Source organism: Branchiostoma floridae, chromosome 15, assembly GCF_000003815.2.
Source record: "Branchiostoma floridae strain S238N-H82 chromosome 15, Bfl_VNyyK, whole genome shotgun sequence".
Lineage (NCBI taxonomy): Eukaryota > Metazoa > Chordata > Leptocardii > Amphioxiformes > Branchiostomatidae > Branchiostoma > Branchiostoma floridae.
In genome coordinates, this window is record NC_049993.1 from 11,318,620 (window position 1) to 11,342,561 (window position 23,942).

Here is a 23,942-nt window from a genome sequence, read left to right on the forward strand (position 1 = left end):
AGGAAACTAAGTTTTGGAACCCTTTTTTTATCGTTTATTCCTAGTGTGCTTGTAGTGTATTTACTATCTGAATGTTCTAGAGACTAAAAAAAACAACTATCCATGTTGTTGTACCTTCTGATAATAAAGTGGATTTGGATAGCCTTGGTCTCTTGTTGCCTGACACTGTATCTCTCTATTGTTTCCCCGGACACACCAGTGCTGTGCCAGCCTGGTTATGTGTCAGCTACAGGTCTGGAAGAGTGCTACCCCTGTCCTGAGGGATACTACCAGGAGAGGCCTGGCATGTCTGTCTGTAATGCCTGTTATAAGGGTGGTGTAAGACCTGGTAAGGGAGCCAAGAAAGGGGCAGCCTCCATTTTTGAGTGCCTCGGTAAGATGTTTACATTTTTGTTTGTTTGTATCACACGGCAACTGTACAATGTAGTTGATGATAAATGTTATGAATTCAAACAAATTGATTCCACTGTACAATCCTCAATTTTAGTTTATTCTATATCAGAGTTTTTGATAGGCAAACGACTAAATTGAAAAGCAAAATACATGTACATGTGGGGATGATGATCATGACTCTCTGCATGAATCTTACCTCTTCTACATTATATCTTATGCTTATTTCATTATAGCCATTCTCCACAGTACATCATTGAACATGAGATCTGCTGTATAAATTATCATAGGATCTAAATTAAATAGTGTGTTGGATCTTGAAATGTTCTCTCTTCATGGAGAATGAGACTTAAAGTTACACGTACAAATGTATATACACAGATGTAACCTTTTGGCTACAAGCATCACCAAAACTGACATGCTTCTGAAGAACAAGTATTGTATCTTGATATGTTAGCTTACAAAATTGGAGCTACATTTCACACTGCACCATTACTTTTCTCTCTCTGCATACTGGTGCATACTATCAATGTACATTCGAGACAGGATTGAAAGGTGACTGTATTGCTACAATATATGCACATACATGTACACTTGTACATGTATATAGACATGTAGAAAAAGCAATGAGAATAAGTTATAACTTACATTTGCCAAGGATGCTGTGAACCTTGTTGTTAGTAGTCCATTTGGATGAAAGATATATTACTGTTAAAATGAAAGAGAGAAGGGTTATCAAACTCGTCCTTTCTGTCCTGTATCCTGTACATATCATGATTATCACTGTCACAAAACATCAGTAAATTGGTCCTCCTTGTTGTCAGCTCGGCGGAATTTCTTGCACTTTTTGTGGTTCTTGTGGGAGTGGTACGCGTGTGTCTTGGTCAGCATGTCTGCTACGTCCTCCGTCTCGTCATCAAACTCCATGGTAAGTTCCGCGATCAGACTCCGTCGAGCCTGTCCTGGCGACACGTCCCCAAACGTGGGGTTATTCACGACCTGGTCGGTACCGTTCCTCCTGCTGACAGGGTACCCGCAGATCTCGGTGTCGGATTTTGTGATGGGGTTCAGGTGGTCGTTCTCGGACGGGATGATCAGCTGCTGCTCGATCTGTCTCTGCTGCCTGTCCAGGCACATCACCACCCCCATCACAATCGCAGCGATCAGAACAACCAACACGCCCAGCGCGATGAACGTCAACTGAGTTGTTGTCAGCCCTGGCCCATGTTTACCATGATTGGTAACCTTGGAGAGGTCTGCATAAGCAGTGTGGTTGTCCTTGCTTGTTGTAACTGGCTCAGTGTAGGCTTTAGCAGTTTTCTGGTCATCCACCCAGGGGTTGCTGATGTAGTAATCACCAGTGTAGATACTTCTGGTGGTGACTGTTGATGACATTTGAGTTGGGATGACTTTAACAGATGTTGTACCTACTTGTGCAGTGCTGACAATATCCCTCTTAGTTGGCTGTGTTGTAGAGATGTACTCAGCAGGGGTGGATGTCCCGCATGCCAAGGCCGACTGTTTGACGAATCGCAGCTCCTGCCCTCTCTGTGACTCGGGTGATTGACAGGTGACACGGGTTCTGGCCGTGGTGTCCTGCAGCCACTCCCACAGTCCCTGCAGTTCACAGTCGCATCGCCAGGGGTTGTTGTTGAGATTCAGGCTCCGTATCTGCAACAGTGGGAGGACCACATCTTCCTCCAAGGATTGCAGACTGTTGTTGTACAAGGACAGGGATTCCAGTGCTACAAGACCAACAAATGACACAGACCCAATCCACTCAATTGTCTGGTTTGACAAGTCTAAGGCTTCAAGTGAGTACAAGTTTCTGAAGGAAGTGGTGTTGAGTGTTGTGAACTGGTTACGGTGAAGGCTTAGTGTTCTCAGACTCGGAAGCGCATTGAATGGATCCGTTGGTAAGTCTTTCAGTTGGTTTCCTCCCAGAAACAGGTAGGTAAGTTGTTGAAGCATGGCAAAGGCATTGTTTTCCAGAATTTCTATCTCATTGTCGGCAAGTTGAAGCAGGTAGAGGTTCTTGGTTTCTGCAAGAGATGCGGTCGGCACTGCAGGCAACTTGTTCCCATTTAGGTATAGGTGTTGCAAGTTCTCTAGTCCAACAAAGGCTTTACTTGATATGCTCGTTATAGAGTTTTGCTTGAGGTTCAAGTCCAGCAAGTTCTTTAGCCCTTGAAAGGTAAATTTTTGCAGACTACTTATGTTGTTGCTATCAAGGTGCAATGTCTTAAGACTGAGCATTTTTATGAACAGGCCACTAGGAAGAGTCTGAATATTGTTATCATCTAGATCCAAAAGTTGTAGTGTGCTGAAACCTTTGAAGAGTCTACTTGCTATCTGACTGATGTTGTTTTTTGGGAGGTTGAGGTATCTCAGTTTTCTCAGCCCCTTGAAAGCATCTTCCTCAAGAACGTGAATGTTACTGACAGCCAGCGACAGTCGCACTAGGTTGGTCAGGTTCTGGAATGTGTTTGAGCGAATCACAGTGAAATTGTTCCCTTGAAGGTACAAGCTCTTTGTTGAAGGCTGTATCTCAGCAGGTATGGTTTTCAGGTTGCGATGGTTGCAGTATACTGTTCCTCGCTTACAAACACAGATGCGTGGACAACCCTTCTTTTGGCCTTCGATATTGGTTGCCATGAAGAGCACAACAACAAGAAGTACACAAAGCTTCATAGTTGCAGCCATTTGTAACCTGGAAAATAGGAAGTTTTGAAATTAGCGTTTGTAACTCATAAATAGAGATTATTTGATATACACATTGTGCCTCCACATGTATCTGTAGGGAAGTCTTATCATGAACTGTCATTTCCGTATGTGAGACTCTATGATCAAAGCCAAGAGGAAATGTTTCAGAGTGAATCTAGTGGTGTTAACAAAATTAAGGCAGACCACCCATGATCCTCTGTTCCGTAAGCTCTTTCAATTGCTTCTAAAGCACACGTGCAGCAAAACAGAGAACTTAAGATTTGATTTGAATTCAGATAATTCCACCAGGAATGGCTTTCTTCTATTCAAACCTGTTAGCAAAAGGATTTGGTGTAGATGATAATGGCATACACCTTAAAACTTAATATTTCATGCTGAATGATCTCTCTTATCATTTGGCATTCAGAAATAATTCGACGAAAACTTAATTAAACAGATAGCAACATGCTTTTAAGCAATCTGAATGTAAGGAAAATCAACCATATTTTAGTAATACTATATTGATTAACCCTTCTTTCTTGTTAGTAAAATAACCTGTGCTCTGGTTAGCTCATCAGATGTACTTGATTGGCCCTGTCACCCTGTGTTAGGAATCAAATTATGGCAGCAGTTCAAAATCACATGCAGATTTCCATCTACTTTTAAACTTCAAAAAGGATGATGTCTGTACTGGAGCATGATGAGTGCTAAATCAAACAATCAGATCAATAAAGCTTCAATGACATTACCTTAATAAGTGGCAGTTTCACAGAGAAATTCTCTCGTCGACGTATGGGTACGAAGTAAAACAAAGGAACTGAACTGCTGCTGGACGCTGTATAATATCGCTGTCTGCTCGGTATCAAGCTGGTTAAGTACAAGCTGCGAATTTCCTGTGCCTCTCTGGGCAACTCCCTTACATCCTGTACATCACATGATCAGGGTAGACCAATTACATCAGAAAGATCGGGAAGGAGAGGGGGGTGGTCACAAACGTTCTCAACCAAGTTTTACCCAGGGATATTAGGTGAATGGTTTACCATTGGACTAGCATCCTGCTATATACTCCTTGCAAAACTCAGTGTGGCCCAAGGGCTATAGGAATGGAAATTTGCACTGCTGTATTAGTCTATACACCAAAAGATGTAATTTTAACTAGTATTAGATACATATCATGTCCTCTGTTATTACATACATACAAAACAGTTTAACTAAACTAAAGATTGATAGTTAAACCTAAGCTATGTCACGTTACAGCTTTCAGTATTATATTTTCATTACCTGAATTTGAAACTGCTGATAGCAACAAGAAAAGCTCAGTGCAAGCAAAAAGGCCATGTCAAAGCATTGGATTAAGGACTTAGGGTTGTCCAAGTTGTGTTTGTATGCGTGATGGGAGGAGGAAGTGGGTGCCTACAGGAGGAGGGGTGGGTGTTATCAGGGGAAACAGGTGTCAGGCTGGTTCCTCTTCTCAGGGAAGTGCTGGCCTGGGAATTGGGACATCACCATCTTAGGGGATTACCAACATCTACAACTGTCAAACATGCACCACCAGCAAAAGGGTTTTCATAATAATTCTTGCGACGTTATCAAATAATCACTTTCTGCAGAGTAATGTACAAAACCAAGGTGTCAGACGCTTTCAAATGTTTTCAATTTTGGCAGCTGATACCATACAGTTCCTGTTAGCATTCAACTGTTCTTTGTGTTGTAAATCATACCTTGTTGAGACAACTTTTGATTTATCTATACATGTAGATTAAGTTGAATGCTTACACTTTGTACAACAATACAAGTCATGGATATGAGTGGTCCAAAAAGAGTTTGTATTACTGGTTACTTCATCCTATGATAATATGAAAAATGGCAATTTGCCCCCATGTGTAAATCACATGGATGCCCATGTGTAACATCACATGGATGTCTGTCACAGAATCATAAATTGTAAGCACAGGGATTATAAGCTACATGTTACAATGTTAGGTAATTGTTTCTTCACTATAGGAAGAGCAGCCTATGTTGATGTAAACGTGACCCAGTTTGAGTTGGCAGCAGACCTGACGTTTAACGACTGTTTCTCCGACCCCTGTGAGAATGGAGGAGACTGCAGGAGCATCAGTGCTGGCTATGTGTGCGACTGTGTGGCAGGGTACACAGGTAATCATAACACACTCTTTAGATACTCAAAATCTTGAAGCGTTTGCAATCACTAACCTCTGCTATGAACTCATCCAACTCTTTGTGACCAGACATGTAGATTTTTATGTTACTAGTATTACAGAAAATTTCCTGCCAAAGTGACTAGAATAGATACAGTACATTCTCATGGGTATGTCTCATTTCATATCATTCGTTGTTCCCACTAGATGAGCTGATCTCAGTGTATACCTTTTTTCCCAGGTGTGAACTGTGAAGTGGAGATTGACGAGTGTTTGTCGTCACCATGTCTGAACAATGCCACCTGCACAGACCAACTCAACATGTTCACCTGTGCCTGCACACCTGGATTTACAGGTAGGGGATATCTATTTCTCTCTGAGTGTCACAGTACTTACTCAAGTATACATGTTGACAGAAACAAGTTGAGGGGAAAATTTGTTGATCCTGACAAGTTTGATCCCTGATTGTTAGGGAAAAGGGTTCCAAGCTTAATTTTTTTCTTGCCTTTTTATGGATGATTCCATCCAAAAGCTATGAGAATGCTTTTCTTTTGAATATAAAGATGAGAGGGTATGGGAAATGTAAACACAATGCAGACAGTCATTCACATGTACATGTACATGTGTAGTTGCAGAAGAAAATGTCCTACCTCTCCACTATTCAGCCTGTTGAATGTAAAGGTACATGTACCATCCATATGCTGTTTGTTACAGGATCCACCTGTGGTGAGGACATTGACGAATGCCTGTCATCTCCCTGTCAGTACGATGGCACCTGTGTGGACAAGACTAACGGCTACCAGTGCATCTGTTCCAAGGGATATACAGGTGAAACTACTTACCATCATAAGTGCTTTCTTAAGATCCAGGTTGTTTCCCGGTCTTACAATAGTTCAGATTCCAAAGCCCATCTCCCTTTGTGTCTTACACAGACTCATGTTACTGTTGTTAAGTTGTTAATGTCAATAAAATTTCATGTTTAACAGAAATCAGTAAACTGTTTTGAAAACATGATCCAAATTGTATCAAAAGTAAAATGTGGTCTGTTGAGAGTTGTAAGTCTGTTGTGGTTGAAAAATGGTGGATATGGAAATAAAAAAAACTAAAGGTTAAGTCATAGTGGTAAATATTTCTGTAGATCTTTGGATAGAAGTTAATGTTTAAGTTTCATACAAATGACTATGCATAGCAATCAAGAGTCATTCTGTACGTACATGTATACCTGTCCAGGAATTATTTCTTTTCCAAATAGAAAACACTGTAGTTCAAAATTTGTCCTTGATAAACTTTTAAGTGTCACTTTTCGCAGCTTTGCCAGTATCACTCTTCATGCTAACCTCAGCACGGAAACACTCACTGACTTTGTCTGTACAGGAACAAACTGTGAAATAGAGGTGAACGAATGTTACTCTGGGCCATGCATGAACGGGGGCATCTGCTTGGATCTGATTGGTCAGTTTTCCTGCTCCTGTTCACCCGGTTACCACGGAGACAGATGTCAGTTAGATATCAATGAGTGTTCCAGTCAACCCTGTTTCAACAATGGAACATGTGTCGATGCTGTCAACTCATTTAGGTGAGTTTGTTGCCTGCTGTACTATTGCTGGCTGCTAGGGGTCTCTTTTACACTTTCGACTTGGACACTTGCAGGACTTTCATATCTTGGATTTTCATAGGATCACTGTTTTTACTGCAAGCAATTTGTACATACAATGCATGATGCAAAATATAGTGTCAATTTGTCAGATATGGAATTTTCTGAGTAGTTTTGTCAGGATTTTCCCTGATTTTGAGATCTTAGTGTTTATTTCTACCTCAGCTGCCAATGCCCTGTGGGATTCACCTCTGATTTGTGCGAGATAGATATTGATGAGTGCGAGTCTGATCCGTGTCAGAACGGTGCCACCTGCCTGGACCAGGTGGGCAGCTACACCTGTGTGTGTGCACCTGCTTTCTCAGGTGCCAACTGCGAAACAGGTGAGCATTACAGTGATTTTTATTGCTGTTCAAAATGTTTAATGGCATAGTGATAGCCATATCTTACGTGTACATTGTATAAAGACCTTTTACAACTCTCTGGCTTTCCTTGCAGAGGTTCCCTCAGATTTCAACCTTGAGTTTGAGAGTTCAGGGACTGTTGATTACGTGATGATTGACAGCATTCCATCGCTGAAGGCACTGTCGTGTGCCTTCTGGATGCGTAGCACAGACAAACAGAACTATGGGACCCCACTGTCTTATGCAACAAGCTCAGAGGACAACACATTTGTGCTGACAGACTACAATGGGTAAGTTGGTTTTGCAGCCATACACCTCACATGCACATGTATCCTGTCTTATAAACTATCATCACAAAGACATATCCCAACTTCGCCACATTCACAGATGAACAGAAAGCCACTTTCCTCTTAAAATTGCAGAACCCACAAATTTGGGGCTTTATGTCTTGCTCTGCATCAAGACAAAAGAAGTCATACCCAACCCGTTTAGAAATAGTAAACACTAGGATTCGAGTAGCTTCTTTTCACAATAATGTTTATCACTGTTCATTGTCACATGTATGTCTCCTATGTTTCCACCATGTACTTGCAGTTAGCCTCCAGGTATTGACTTGCAAATAAACTTTCTATTGTTTTACTCTTCTTAAATTTCTCCTACAAGCTTAGGGTCTTCCTTATATTAGTAGGTACAAATGAATGAATATTATTTGAAAAGTTAGTGATGTTCCCATCCAGAATCAAAAAGCGTTCTTCATTATTTGGTTTCAGTTTTGTGCTATACATCGGTGGGAGCAGCAAGGTGACTGACGTGACAGCTAACGATGGCCGCTGGCACCACATCTGTGTCACCTGGACATCAGAGGGAGGGGTGTGGAGAATCTACAAAAATGGTTTCCTGGTGGATATGGGACAGGGACTGGGAACAGACAGGGTTATACCAGGTGAGAGAAATGATTGAAATGATGAACTGTGTTCTGCAGCTGTCTGTGTAGCCACAGCTCTGAATAATTTTGTTTCATGGTGACTTTCATATACAACTGACTGAAGCACAAACTGGTCCTGAGGTTGGAAATACCATATTAGACTGTGGGTTTGACCTCCTTCGAACACCACAGGTAAAGGTTACCATAGCAGTCCTTCATAGGGAGTATTTAGGCACCAGTTCTGAAGAACAAAGTATATATACAAAAGTATATATACAAAAGTACATGTACAAAAGAAGTATGGCTTGGTTGCAGTGCGATGGCTAAACAAATGAAAATGTGAAAGACAAAGTACTAGTACATGTACATGTAGGTTTAGTCTAAAACTCAGTAAAAACACCAAACAATTTTTATTGGTTGACTGAATCAATGAAAATGATCTTGTTTGACTTAAGCTAACTTGACAATATCCAAATCATCATTGCTGTGATTTGTATTTGGGGTGCCATCTTGCTGTTGTTGTTTACAGGAGGAGGTGCTTTTGTCTTGGGACAAGAACAGGACTCCCGAGGAGGAGACTTCCATGCCCCTGAGTCATTCATCGGACAGATAAGCCTCCTGCAGCTGTGGGACTACGTCCTGTCAGAAGATGACGTCTTCACCATGGCAACCACCTGTCAGAAGAACGTGGGAAACGTGCGGGCGTGGCCAGACTTCCTGCCAGGAATTGTGGGACGAGTGAAGAAGACACCAACAAATATTTGTAAAGGTAGGTTTTCTTCAGACTTTTATTGCAAAGAATATACAATATACATATAGGTTTCCTTCTATGTTTGTGCCTGAATGATGGGTATAAGAAAGCTTTCAGTACACTTGAGGAGCTAGGTAGTATAGGCCTTGTGTTTTATACAATGATAAAATTTTCCATTGTTCAGAATTTGTTGTGAATAGGACTGCAAAGTTTTGGTGTACATTTGGAGCATTGATATTGTTTCATGTGTAAACCATCTTTCCTTTTGTATCTCATGTTCATGAACCCCTATCACAGTAATGCTATATAGGATATGTTGTTGACGACATTTCTTCTTTTAGTAATAGAACATATGAAGAATTTATGTTCATCAGCATTGCCGAAGTTAAATTTTTCCTCATACAAAATGTACCATACACTCAGTTTATACAGTCATGTACAGGACTTTTCGTTAAGTGTGCTAAACAGAATATTCTACATTTGTATAAATCATTGCAACTGTTAGTCACATGTACATAAGTGGGGCAGTATATCAGTTATGAGGTGACATTATTTACATATAAAACCTTTAAGGGTTAGTTGGCAAAATGTGATCTTATTCTGGAGAAAGAACTATTCACAACATATTGCCATTTGTCCCTTCCATATTTCTACAAAATTAATACAAATTTGACAAAATTATCAATAATACAAATTTGACAATCTCTCAAAATGTACGTTGAGGTACTTACTTGAGGTACTTTTAGCAAGATCATTGTTTTGGTTAAAAATTATAGATAAAGCAGATTATACATTTTATGTTACAATTTCTTGCTGAGCGTAATAACATTTACCACTACTAGGTTTTCCCAAATGTCTCTAAGGTCACATTATATGTCACCAAGTTGCCATTATCCCAGGCATAGATCCTCTTATCCTTGGGATTGTAGTCCACCATGGAGGTAGCACCGTACTTGGAGACGAAGGGGATGTTCAGGCTGTTGCTTTTCCCAGTCTCTGTGTCAAAGGCATAGCTGATGATGTCTTCCTTGATACCAGACCTGGTAGTGTACAGGACTCCACAGATCATGAAGGCATTGCCAGCATCAGTCTTCAGCTGGTCAGTAATCCATGTCTGGGTAAAGGAGAGGTCGTCAGGGTCCATCTTGCTCACCACAAGCTTCCCGTAATTCTCCTGGGCAGCGTAGATAGCCCACAAGCCTTTCTCATCAACAGCAAAGTCCACCAGAGTTGCCCCTCCCCATTGGTAATGGTACGGGCCAATGTTGCTGAGCTTTCTCTCGGCCACCACTTCCTCCTGCATGAAGTCAAACTTGACGATCTTGTTGCGGGAGTGGTAGAAGAGTGCCCCCTTGTAGATGACATGTCCCGTTCCCCACCAGTTGTACGGAAGGTTGTACGCCTCAGCCTCCTTCTTTGCTAGGAAGTTCTCCATGTCGCTATACTCCAGTACAACATTGCTGTACCAATCCTCCATCAGCCAGATAGTGTTCCTGTCGGCTTTACAGGCCAGGGGGTCCTTCATCCAGGAGCCATACAGGGTGGGGGTGCTCCTGTGGGTGGTGGGGCTGGACACGTGGGTCAGGTTACCACACTGATCAGTGGTGGCAACTGTCTGTGTTGTATCTGTGTAGGGAGGAAGACAGGGTGGTCAATCAGTTTCTGTGATGATGGTCACTCCATAATATTGTATACTGTGGTCTGAATCAGCAGACTTCCCATGCTAGTGGGAAAACTGGGCACTGTGAAGTACAGTCTTATACAATTATTGTGTAACATATCTGCAATGACATTTGGTATGTGTGTCCTGAACCGGTTCACATTTGATGGTTTCCATCGAACAATCAGGTTTAGACTTAGTTTAAATCACACTTATCATTTTGTCCTCAGGGAACAATGTCTAGCAATTTTTTTCTGGCACTGTTCCAGTAGTAGGCTAAGTCAGGTCTGCTGTTAGTCTTTACAGTGTACCTTTTGATAACTTTAAGCACCTGTCACAAGAATCCAGTTCAGCTGGCTGGCATCCAGCCCAAACACTGTAAAATGTCATAACTGATAATGACAACAGTTCCGGGGTCAATATTATACTCTGCGCATATGCACTTTTGTGCACACACAATTGGATAAGGTTTGTGTTGGCTTTGCCTGTAACATGATAATGTAACTTTGAGATGATGATCATCATCATACCATGATACCTTTATTGTACATTATGAAAGTATGATAATGTACAATTATAAAGGTATTTTCTTTACACTCAAGGGTTAGAAAAAAACCTTTGTTGCATAACTTGTTGAAAATTTTAAAGTTAGCTAAATGTATAATGATTGTTTGTTTTCAGATTTTTTAAGCTCTGGCAAGAGGAATTAAGGTTTGTGAGTTGGTTTTGCTGACATTCTACTATGCTGTGCACCCAATTATTTCCTGTGTACTATCTAGAATTCTGGGTTAAGTACACCGGTGCACCTATTCCCCCAATAATCAATCTCCTCGACCCTGCAATGGCATTCCATCTGTACATGCGTCATGAACTACATACAAGGCAGTGGTGCATTTGTTTTGAGTTTGGCTGGTGTTTTCTTGAGTCTTTTATCTACTATGTACAGTCTGTCTGTACATACTCAGATAAAAGTAGTAGCTGTAAGTATTAAGGCAAGCTTCAAGTCAGATCCTTTGATGACTATGTGGATATTCAAGACAGCTGCCAAGGTTGGAGAAATTGTCAGAGAGAATTAGGACATCCATGCTATAGGGGTAGCAGGGGCCGGGCCTGGAGCCAAACCTGCTTAGTCCGAGCCAACACTCTTCAACCTGTATAATGTAACTAAGATCAGCATTACCCAAGCAATGTCTTATGGCACTTTCCACACTGATTGGGTTCATCGAGGTCCAGAAAAGTAAGGCTGCATGAAATCCATGGATGTTGGATCAGGTGGTGGTGATTTGGATCCATATAATGTTATTTGAATGCCAGTGTTTTATTTTTAACATGACAGTTCTTGGATGGATACCAGCTAGAAGATTCCAGTGCTTAACCACACAATCACTTAAATCTAGCAGGGTTGGAGGAATCTTTGAGCATTATATCACACAATTATGTACTGCTAAGATATCTTTGGGTCATACATGTAGGTTTGGAAAAGTATAAAGGGAATGCCCAAACATGAAGTTGCAAAAAGTGCATGTCTTGAAATGTAATTAACATTGAGTATACTTGAACAGATGATGAGATACATGTACATGTAGCTGGTAGGTGTGAGCAGTTTTGGGTACTGCTGAAAATGAAGCTCTTATAATGATGTGCTTTCTCCTTATTTCCTTATTTTTGTACTGTTTTGCTACTTAAATAAATGTACCGGTAGCAATTTTTAAAGCAATTAGAATAATACAAATTGATGCCCGGGGGCTAATTGAAAGTGATGAAAGAACAGTGCACATTAACAATGAACTAAGAACAAGGTATCTAATCAACAGCAAATGAGACTCAATGGGATACATCGTTTCTATAATTGGGTTAAACATTTCATCAGCTCCCAAACCTTTAACATGTGAACTACATTAGGCATGATGAGAGATTGCACCTTAAACTTAAAGGGCTGAAGGTAATTCACTGCCATTACATTACCAAATTGTAAAGTTTTTTTGTCTAAGTCTGAAAATAAGGGTGGAAAACAAGTTACACATTTGATATGACTGCTGAAACTGTACAAAGACACTTTCCAAATTCCAAGTTTGGGCCACATCAGACTCCTCTGTGCCCCCCCAAATAACTGACTAAGCCATTTTCTCTTACCATAAACTAAAACATTTTTAGAAGATGAGACATGTTCACTCTGCTGAGTGTTGTTGTATCATACAGTGATGATTCCATCATCATTTAAGTTGCCACTGTAATAACTTTGAAAGCATGCTTCCTGTCTACCATTTTTAGGTAGCATGCTCCTCACACATAGGTAGCATGCTCTCTAACACTTCGTACTGGACTCTTTCACTTACACCACACCACACCAGTAAGTAAAATAAATGACTAACTCTATTGGTTTACCGACCAGTAAGTGAAATGAATGACTTTCCATATTGGTTTAATAGCAAATTGAGCATAATCAGCATGATGTCCCCGGAAGCTGATTGGCAACATCTTTGTAGGCTTGCTGAGAAAACCTGTTTCTTTCTTCTATCCTGACAGTCTCCACGTGTGGAAGATACTTAGATAATGCTCTTAACTGGTCGTAAAAGGGAAAAAGCAGTACTAGGAAGGACTCTGCGACTGTTTCTTGAAGGAAAGTTGCATTTTTGAAATACATTAGTCTGAAAAACATCTTCCATCTTAAAGTTTATGCCTTCCCAATGTACAGTGTATATAGTATGGTCTTCAAGTCCCCCTCCGTAGCAATGGCAAGAATGTACCATTGGTGCCCATTGTTGGGACAATGAAGTATCTGGATTAGACAAAAGTTTTATAGGGTCTACTTGGGTCTACTTACCTTATAAGTTATAAAGTATACATCTAGTACATACATTGAAGATTGTTAGGCCATATTGATAATGAGAAAAACAGATCACTGGTCTTTAAATTTTCATTTAAAAGGTGTTTATTCTTCCTGTGCGCTGCTTATTTGTAGACGAAATGCCCCAAAACTGTTTGGTATTTTGACTTTTATTGGAGAAATGTTCATCTTTGGTGGTCACACAGCTGGATCCATACTAAATCTTACAATGTAAAGCTGACCTACATGTACATGCATATGTACAATATATGTACTGTCTGGGATAACATTATATGATTTATCATATAACACTTGACAGAACGACTTGCTGGAAAAAAATTTTTAAAAATGTGAACTATTTAGTGCGGTGAAGTGCAGATGATCATTGAAAAGGATCATACATACTCCTAAAAGATGCAGGAAAATGGGATAAGGAAAGAATATGGTACAGAGAGTAAAAGAAACAAGCAGAAAATAGAGTAAGACAAGAAGCATACCATGCATTTTCTAGATGTCAGACTGTTTTCTTAGAAATGCTAGTCATTTGGCTTCTGGCTAAAAGCCAGTCCAAACCCACTCTTGACATTTCCTCAAGAAGGTAAAAAAAAGTTTTAGAATGAAAAAAAAACACTGTCTTCATATTACCAGATGCACACATAAAGATAAAGTAATAGTGTGTTGATGTAAACTGAAAAGGAAACAATTATTGGGATCTCGTAACATTCCAGTTGTATAAAGTAGTTCTGCAACTTTGCTGCTTCTCCTTTCAATGTTTAGGCAACAATGTCACCACCTTCTTGACCCCAGTCATTCCTACATTCCTTCTGCTGTGGCCCATGGTTTTTGTAAAAGAAGTATCTCCTGATGTTTCACCAAGGACTTTGCTAAGGGTTCCCCATCTTTCTGAGGAAATGATTCTCCTACCTCCATGAATTTCATTTGAGGAATAAATTCCTGATTGATGAGAAACTATAAGCCAAAGAAATCTCCAGGAAAAGTTTTAAGTAACACCAGACTTGAAGGTTCTTATTCTATACAGATTTGCAAAAGATGCTGTTTAGCCTTAATAGCTAGAAACTTTGGGAAGTACTTATTAGGATCACATAATTCAAAATCAGATACTAATATTACTATATGTATTAGAGGTTACACCTAGATATACAATGTAACCAGTCACCTAAATATATTATTTATACATCTATTTTATTTTTATTGAATGCAAAATCACTCTGACTGGATCCCAGGAAATAAACTGATTTTTGCAGAATTCTCTTGAAGCAGGACCAGGTGTGACTGTATGATGGTGGCTTGAAAATTGTCTGCAACAAACCAGACAAAAATATTCTTGCTTCAAGTTCCATTGGGAAAGATCTAAGTCTAAGCTTTAAACGATGTAACCTGGGATGATGTGACTGACTGAAATATGGGGAAACTGCGGTCACATACACGAGAATTGCATGAAATTGCATCCAGCTTGGCTAGCGTGAGCTAAAGACATATTATTAACGTTAACTCCCATCCTCAAAGTTAGATTGACTAAAGCCTCAACCCAATTGCTAAAAATATCAAAACACAGAATGAGAACATCTGCCTTCAATAGATGGCAATGTTGTGGGTAGACCTCAGACTGGAGGAACAACACCAGTTCCACTGAAAGAATTCACTTGTGTTGCCTTTGGAGGTAACAACGGACGTTTTTGGATGTGTGTGTCTGGTCTCTGGCAGGCAGTTTTCAAGTCAGCACCACACAGTAACACCTGCCTAAAGTGAGAGAAAAAGTGTCTCCCAGATTGAGTCAAAAGTTCTATGATATGCCCTACTAAAAGCTGTCTCTTGTCAACTGAATTTTTTTAGTGATAACGTTTTGTAAGTTGTATTTTCCCTAATTTGAAACAAGCAAAGCCACAGGTGGAACAGTGAAGTATTGAGTCACACGTGAAGCATTGACATGGTGATGTGCAAAATGACTGTGTCATGAATCATGATGCAGGAATTCTTTTCTAAATGTTTTTCATCCTTCACAAATTACTGCGTGCTTCCACAGAAGCCTGACACATCTTTCCTCCCCCACCTGGACTTAATTCATACCACAGGAATCAAGTCAGACCTCCGTCCTACATCTGTGACCACTGATTGAACTGGTCCAATTGCAAGGCACTGTGTCTTTTATTCCAACTTTATTTCCTTTTATGTACTCCTTAAAATCCCAAACATGTCAAAGTGTCAAAAGTTGTTTGCACATTTTACATGTTTTCAGTAGTTTTTACATATAACCCTCTTGTTCTGGCTAATGTACCATGGTGACACGAAGAAGAAGAAGATGTGCCATGGTTCTTGAATTATCTGTATTGATACAGATCAAATATTACACTGTATCTTTAAGTATTTTAGCATATCTTTAATGTTACAGCCATTACCTTGTCAAGATTGTATTACTTCAGTTAACCTCGCTTTTAGTGGCCTGGATACCAGCCCCCATCTCAATAATATCTTTAGTGCTATCTAATTCAAGGGGACTGCAGTAGAACTTCCTTGGAGGCATGTTGGCCCTAGAGCCAAGGAGTTGGGCTGTGTAGGCCCTGGAAATAGTCTGGCATCCAGGCTAGGCTTTTAGATACTGTACAAATGACCAGGACCTCTTTTAACCAGCAGGCCTCCTGTTCACAGGCATGGGGGGAATACTTCTGGGTCAAGTTGACTTCCTAGGTTAGAGGGGGGAGTAGAGTGACTTCCTGGTCAGCCCTGGACCAAGGTTGCTATCTCGTGAGGATGATAAGGATTTACATGATCTAAGCCAGAGGAACCCAGTCTCTGAGCATCTGTGAGTTCAGAAGTTCACAACCTTCAATGTCATAGAAAGCTCGCATGACTAACACTGACAATGTCTGGACCCAATGGAGTTAGACAGAAATCCCTTTAGGCAAGTCTGATTGTAAAAACAAATGTATGGGCCTGATAAAAATGTGATACCCTACTAAACGATACTGAAGAATGCTAAGTTTGCTGGAGGGTGTCAGTTCCAACTAGTCATTTTCTGGCTTGAGACACTGTCCACATGGAATTGGAATGTGAGGTTTTGATAATAATAATTGAGTGACTCAGTCAGTCCCTTGGTTTTCCACATTTAAGATTTTGAGCTTTTTGTGTGCAATATCACCACTCCTGATAGTGTCTTATTCTATTTTGAATGAAACAAATCAGACTGAAGTGTCAAAGGGCTTTTTTAATGAACACGTTGTTGCCAAATTTTGCATGGGCAGGGTTCAAACTCCTGGTAGTGTAGTCAAAACTATCCAGCTGCTCCAGACCTTGTCATGGGGTGGTTATAGTTAACTCAATTATACATGCCTTGTTTTTTTTAGATATTCCTTGACTATGCATATAATTATACTTGTAGTGAGTGACCCAAGAAAAGAGCCTGAAACAACTTTCATCTTACCTGTGTTTTACATTAAAGGCTTTTTACATCAAGTTTGTCATAATTTAAAAACCTTGGAAAAGTAGTAAAATCACAATATACATGTAGATATAAGATAAGACTAAATGTATACTTGTTGAAGAGGTTCATCAGTCATATATGAGTAAGATAATGATAGAATAATAAGCCTCTTGCCTGCAAAGCTTGTGTTATGCCAAAGGGCGGTTATACCGGCTATATAGATACAGATACAAAATGTTTAGTTATAAGACTAAATGTAGTTGTGACCTTTGCACGCTAATCTAATTAAGTCATGCCAAGCAAGATGATGATGATAAAGCAGCATGGTAAGCAAAGGAGACATACATTATCACAAGATCTTAGCAAAGCGAGACATACAGACGTTGTACAACTGTCCTGCACTATTTCTTAAAAGTCAGATAACAGTGGTCTCACCGTCAGCCAACAAGAGCCCATCTTGCTGACGGAACAAGGTATTGACTTTGAGGCGCAGGTTTCGGATGGTGCGTGACTGGTTGACCAGGGCATGCTGCAGGTGGGAGTTTGTTTTCTGCATCACTAGCAGCTGTCTCTGCAGTGATTCCACCTTGTGTTTGGCGAAGCCTGCATCCTGCCCCACCACGATGTCCTGCAGCTGGGTCATCTTCCTGCGGTACTCCTTCTCCAGTGTCTTAAAGGCAGTGGACAGGTACACCACCGTGTCTGAGAGCTCGGCAACCCTGCTGTCCAGTTTGGCCCCCATCACGTCCTGGTCTCTGTTTTCTCCATCCAAGCGCTTGGTCAGCTGCTCCAGAATGTCCATCATGTGGGCCTGCTCGTCCAACCTTTTGCGGACAAGGTCAGCATCTAGGTCGGAGAGTTTTTCCAGGCCGAGGGATGAGCTCGGACGGCGTTCCTCCAGACCCCTTGTTGGTATTGCGGCTATTGCCTTTGTTTTTCTGTCGATGAGAACTTCAAGCCGCTTAATGAGGGCACTCTGGAATCTGTTTTCCTGTTCCAGTCGTTTGATGTCCTCAGAGTAGTCGTCCTTGTAGCGCCTCTCCATGGCTCCCAACGTCGCCCTCTGTCTGACCGTTTGGTCGTGGAGGGCAGAGAAGAAGGATGTCAGGTTGTTGTTTGCAGCACGGAGTTCCCGAATCTCACGTGTGATGTAAGCTGGGCTGGAGCACTTCTGGGTATCTGCCTTTGGGATCATAACGGTAAAGGAACAGTGATCCTCTCTCCTCTCTCCATAAAGGATGTTCCTTCTTTCTGGATCTTTCTTGGCAAAGTCTCCACCGTGAAGACCTAGCATCAAAATGAACAAAACTCGGCTTTGAATGGGATGATGCATCTTGAGTACAGCCATAGTGCCCTGAATTGAAACAGTGAGGCTAGACCTGGTAGGCAAATGAAGCTCTGCTTTTGGCATGTTTCATTTCCTGACTCACAGGGGAGGAAGCACTGCCTGGAGGCACATGAACTAGCTTATCCTTGTGAAACCTGAAGGTCAAAAGAGTCCTCAGGGGTACACCATTACTGTACTGATGTGATAACGCACTGCACTAAGAGGGGTGTTTGGTCTGTTTGTCAGTGGGATGAAGAAGACTTTAAGGGCAGGTGTAGGTGTGCAGGTTTCCCCCCTGGGAGTAGTGGCAGGTCCCGGAGGGAGAGGCAGATATGTGTGTCAGTCCCACATCTGTTTTCCATGAGTCTGTCTCAGGAGGAAGTTTATGTGCATCTGCACTGGTGAGAACCCGTCCAGCAAGTGCTGAATTTCTTCACATCCAATACAAGCAGACAGACGTCCTCTGCCTGTTAACCTCCCTGGCACTTTCCATAGACCTTCTTCTTTCCCTTGTTTTCATTTCTACAAAGTCCACAGACTCCCTTTCTCTGGTAGTCCTGCACAGATTATTCCTGGCAGCAATTACGTACCTCTCATCTGTCTCTTGTAAAAATGGGGGAAATCACTACCGTAACCCATATTCAGGTTGTTGACCACAAATTGGACAAGGTGCATGCCCCATCCACTACCTGTCAATACTTTGTGTTTGAGATGTCAAACTTTTCTCTTTTTCTTTTATGCAGACAGTTCCTTTCTCTGCACAGCGATATACCACTATTCTACTCTACATTATAAATTATAAATAAAGATTTGACCAATACTGTCAGTGACATTTAAGAGTTTTTTTTTAGCATTGTCGAAATCACTGTTGTGACGATACATTTGTAGCATTAGAGAGAGCATGGAAGCAATTTCCTTATCATATAGCTTAGCCTATGTTTGTAAAAAGGAAATAGATATACAGTTCTTATCAGGTGATGGGTTTCTTAAATGTTACAATATTATGATAACTGCCTTGACCTTAAGTATCAATTGTCATTCAAACTCAAGATTGTGCAATGTTTTCCATCTGGTGTTGCACTCACTTGATGCATGTCAAAAATATTAACATGTTTATGATTATAGAAACTTTGCCCCTAAGTATTTTCCTGATGTAAATGTATTTTCATACTTAGTCTATTAATTTTCCAGTCATCTCTCTCCTTTAAACATTCTTTGTAGATCAAAGGTGAAAGTTGGCTTAAAACATTTAATCCGGAGGAAGGGCTTAACAACACTGACTCTGTAGCCTCCACCACAAGTACATCCGGATGGATTCTCAAACTAAGTCTGAAATGTACATGTGTATTTGTAGACTAGCCACAACAGAGCCAGGAGATGTTTTAATTGGAGCGGGATAGGGCCAGCTTCCCTGACAACATTTGGGACTCCAAGGGTTACTGGCATGAAAGTGGGACTGGTGATGGGTTACCAACATGTTGCATAACGATTGTTTGAACTTTTTCCAATCTTCACAACAAAGTTTCTTAACCTTGTCAGTCCTACTGACACAGGGGACCAAGAAAAACAGATGTAACATTATGCTGTGTAACAATTATTTGAACTTAAGCCAATTTCCCTAAATTTATCCTTGTCAGTGATACTTAAACCAAGGACCCATTGAGCAAAACAGGTGGCACGAAGGTCAGAAATACTAGTAATTGAAAGCTGAAGAGAGATATTTTAACCCGACCTACTAATAAAAATGGCAGTTGAGAATGTGGGTGGGATCCTAGTTTAAAGCTCCACATGTTCAGCTATGTTTTAGCATGGTGAAAATTTGTGAACATACTTGGTAAGTCTGGTAATGATCTAAACTAGTTTTGTAACCCGCTGGGTTGTCTTCATTGGCCACGTCTCTGTTGAGTCCGACAAATGTTCCTGTTTACCACTATTAGCAATTAGGGAGACTTTGCTTAATTTCTGTTAATTGCTAAATATAAACTTGAAGGTATTCATGTGACATGTGGTGCAGGTTTAAGACATCTAGCCTGGAAATCAGACAAGGACAATCCAACCTTGAAACATTCTACTCTCTTACTAGGCAAATGAAATGGAGGAAGCTGGTCTAGATCAAGTCAAAGCAGTTTTAAGTTGGCAGGTATTGACATGACTTATTCTTAGCAATGGTTTTTGCACATGCCCAAAACAGATGAGAACATTTTTGTAGCATGTGTACAGTGTAGCACTTACTCACTGGCTGATTTGGAGGAAGTGTCACTGACTTAAGTCACTTTGCAAGTTTCCAACTTATACATGAAACTACTTACTAATAGTTATAGTCTTAACTTCTTAAGGCATATATTATACATTTATGGGCCCCTTAGATTTAGGGCCCCTTTCAAGAACATTTTTGTCAGATACTAGAAATATGAGCATGTACAGTACATGTGTTACATGTATTACAAGTTCTCATCATTGTTAACTGTTACTATAGTCACTATTGGACATACATGTACATTGTAGAATATCTAAGGAAAGGATCAAATCCACAACTGGGACTAACCAATGAGTTACTTTTAACAGGATGTAAGCTATGATGTCTCAGATAGTAATAATTGAGCATATACTTGCTCCTTGCCTTGGTAATTGCTGGAGTCCTGGGCAGATCAAGCACACCGCCATCTTTTGATGTGGCCAATTCGTTAATCACACAGGAGTTATCAATTTTCTAATGAGTAAAATGTACAGCTTCCTGTATTAAGTCCATGCCAGGGGGTATCCAGGAAGAGAAAAATCCTCCTGTGGTCTGAAACTTATTATTGAGTAAACATGCATGTTGCCAAAATGATTCATTGGTAAGGAGTCATTGCAACAGCGGGGAAAGTGTTATGAGAATTAAAACAGCTGCTAGTTATATCCAGAGACATCCACGAACTGCAAAACTGGGTAGGAATTGTATGTAATTCAGTTCAAGATCCTCTTTTAGAAGGGACGAACAAGGTCATAATGAACATGGAGAGTTGTAATGTCTGTCTGTCTGTAATATTTCCTTTTTCTATGATCTTTCTGGTGCAGAATTTTTATTCATTCACAAAACCCTTCCCCACAATCAAGATGTATGTAGCAGAATGTTGCATTAGAAAAGACATCCTCTGTTTTGTTTCAGATAGGCAATGCCCTTAAAACTGTTGATGAGTCACTTTACATGTATACAATGTACAGTCATGTACATATAAAGAGGCCACAAGAAAGATAGATGAAAGACTTGGAGCGGTCTCTTTTTGTTTCAGTTGAACCAAGAAGTTCTCTGTGTAACCTACTTGGTTGGACTTGCACATAAATGTGGTTGTTTGTGACACAGAAACCCATTTCTGTGATGCTCCCAGCAGAGGCATGTCTGGAAGGTCAATCTGTCTGACCAGCTGCACCCTGGGATAGGGGAGGATCCTGGGTAGAAGGTCAAACTCATCATCACTCCTGGGGAGGACATTTTTAATGGTGTGGAAACGGGGAGAAGCCAGGAAATGGAAATTTTCACTTTCTAGGTTGTAAGGTCAGGAAACCTTTAGTTTATAGCTTCCTTTGCTATACGAGCGATCGCTGTTGTTGTTTACATCCATGGTATTCGACGGCTGGTGCCTTAACCAGGATGTCAGCAGATTGGACTAAGAATTGATATCTAAATTAGCAGATCAAATTACTGGTTTTCATGTAAATCAATCTTTTGCCAAACACCTGCTTTTTGCCTACCACTGCGTCACCGTGACATCATCGCGATCACTCGTATAGCTGGAACACTATGGATTGAGTTTGGGTTTAGCATTGTTTTTCAATGTACATGTAGGTCTTGGGAAAAGAACTGATAATGACAGAAATGGGGGCTGAAGCAAGAGAAATTTTCCCTTTCTAAGTTGTAAGGCCATGAAGCCATTCCTTTATAGCAGCATCCTTTGGTAAATCTCGAACAGTGTGGATTGGGCTTGGGTTTGGCAACGTTTGAGGAATTTCTAAGTCTGGAGAAAAGAAGTAGAGATGACAGAAACAGGGAATTACAGGTGGTCTGCATGTGATGCTGTGCCAATTTCATGCAGAAAAATTGATTTGTTGTGGAGTGTGCTGGTGGAAAATTTAATTAGTAGTCTTTAGTAAAGTCTCAGGAGGAATGTGAAATTAGAATGCCACATGCCTGCTTGTCAAAAGGTGATGAAAATACAGAACACAATATAGATTGACTTGTACTCATCCCATCAGCTCCCTCTGAGTACAAGGTAAAGACAAGGTATGGGATGTCTTTGGTAGTTGGCTGAAGTCCAACATTCCTTGTCCTGCAGGGTTGCCTGCAAGTGCCACTTGTGTCTATCAGTCTTGACTTTTCACCTGTCTAGTCAGTTCCTATGGCTGAGGAACTACTGAAGGCTGTTCCTACTGATGGCTGCAGACATCTGTCAGTATCAGGTTCAGGGACAACATCACTGCTTCTTCATGTGGTGATAGTTAGCTAGGGGGTAGTGGAGGTCAAGTTGGAGAAATAGCAGGGGAGAGGTAGGTATGTAAAGGTAGCCTTTTTGAGATGGAAGGAGCAGTGTGTTGTTATCCACGGTGTCTATGGAACAGTTTTGGAAGGCTTCAACAGTAGTAGATTCATGCAATTGGTTCAAACTATTGAAGGCATGACATCTTAACTTGGCCTAGTATCTTGCTATCTAATAGCATCAGTTACAGATGCTTATTGCTGATCTTGTACACCTTTAAAACTTAATGACAACAAATCCAGCATTTTCCACATTCTTTCACATCCTAGCTGGCCCCTGGTCACTTAGATGGCTACCTGTGGCACAATACTGCATGTGGTTATCATGCTCAATGTACAATGTCCCTATTCAACATGATGTATGGGAACTTACAGAAACTGAGAACCAAAAAAACACAACGATCAAAGTTCACATGAAGATAATCCTCATTACACCGTCCTGTAAAATCCCTGCAGACTTGAAGTGTTTGCTTCATGCTAACATGGTCAGTCATGGCACAGTAGCTTTTGTTTTGCAGTCTGTATCTTTCTGTAGACCCTTCTTACACATGTGCAATAAGATTATCTTACACTTATTTCCTGTACACCTACATTTGTAGCACTTACTGGCTGATTTGGAGGAAGTGTCACTTACTTAAGTCACTTTGCAAGTTTCCAACTTATAGTTATACATGAAACTGCTTAATAATAATATAGTCTTAACTTCTTAAGGCATATATTTCATGGCCCCCTTAGATTTAGGGCCCCTTTCAATAACTTAACCCTTTTTAATCTTCTACCAAGACTTACCTACATGTACATTACTGTAATCATCCCCACTCACCACAAGTAAGTTTAGATGTCCATCTGTATATACAGTGTAGTTGTAACAGGCTTGGTGTAGAACTGTTAAGAGACCTTTCTTTTGTGATTAACAGTCCTCTGATTTATACTCCAGGGTTTCCTGAACCCAAACATTTAATCCCTCATCTTACTCCTATCATAAGGTGGTTGAACTTGCCTGTCTACATCTGGACAGAGTCTGCTGGTAGTACAGGTGGTAGATTTTCTGTTGACACTTAAGGTTGGGGTTGGGTGTGATTTATGTTCAACTTCAAGACACACAGGCATCTTCCATCTTGGACATTACATCTAGGGAACCCTGTTTGTCCTGAGCTCTGCAGCCATGAAAGGGCAATGGTAGTTCAGTCTGGCATGAGCCAGTGTTTGGTATTAAAATCATTATGTTCATAGTCATATGTAAAAGATAT

At 40.6% G+C, this 23,942-nt stretch overlaps 3 protein-coding genes across 6 annotated transcripts in view; 1 reads left to right on the forward strand and 2 right to left on the reverse strand.

Annotated features, from left to right (window-relative positions):
* Positions 1–23,942, forward strand: part of LOC118432254 (sushi, von Willebrand factor type A, EGF and pentraxin domain-containing protein 1-like) — a 48,393-nt gene that overhangs the window by 9,065 nt on the left and 15,386 nt on the right. For all 4 annotated transcript variants that reach the window (XM_035843785.1, XM_035843788.1, XM_035843789.1 and 1 more), the window contains 9 exons: positions 200–373; positions 5,098–5,250; positions 5,494–5,607; positions 5,967–6,080; positions 6,627–6,828; positions 7,072–7,229; positions 7,345–7,540; positions 8,021–8,193; positions 8,705–8,944. In XM_035843785.1, the coding sequence (XP_035699678.1) occupies positions 200–373; positions 5,098–5,250; positions 5,494–5,607; positions 5,967–6,080; positions 6,627–6,828; positions 7,072–7,229; positions 7,345–7,540; positions 8,021–8,193; positions 8,705–8,944 (1,524 nt within the window). The remainder of the gene's footprint in view (positions 1–199; positions 374–5,097; positions 5,251–5,493; positions 5,608–5,966; positions 6,081–6,626; positions 6,829–7,071; positions 7,230–7,344; positions 7,541–8,020; positions 8,194–8,704; positions 8,945–23,942) is intronic.
* LOC118432256 (leucine-rich repeat-containing protein 70-like) lies at positions 476–4,160 on the reverse strand. The gene is made up of 2 exons (XM_035843791.1): positions 3,843–4,160; positions 476–3,100 (listed from the first exon to the last, which is right to left on the reverse strand). The coding sequence occupies exon 2, from the start codon at positions 3,091–3,093 to the stop codon at positions 1,177–1,179; it is 1,917 nt and encodes a 638-aa protein (XP_035699684.1). The 5' UTR covers positions 3,094–3,100; positions 3,843–4,160; the 3' UTR covers positions 476–1,176.
* On the reverse strand, positions 8,946–18,732 carry LOC118432257 (noelin-2-like). The gene is made up of 2 exons (XM_035843792.1): positions 17,288–18,732; positions 8,946–10,552 (listed from the first exon to the last, which is right to left on the reverse strand). The coding sequence occupies exons 1-2, from the start codon at positions 18,261–18,263 to the stop codon at positions 9,765–9,767; spliced, it is 1,764 nt and encodes a 587-aa protein (XP_035699685.1). The 5' UTR covers positions 18,264–18,732; the 3' UTR covers positions 8,946–9,764.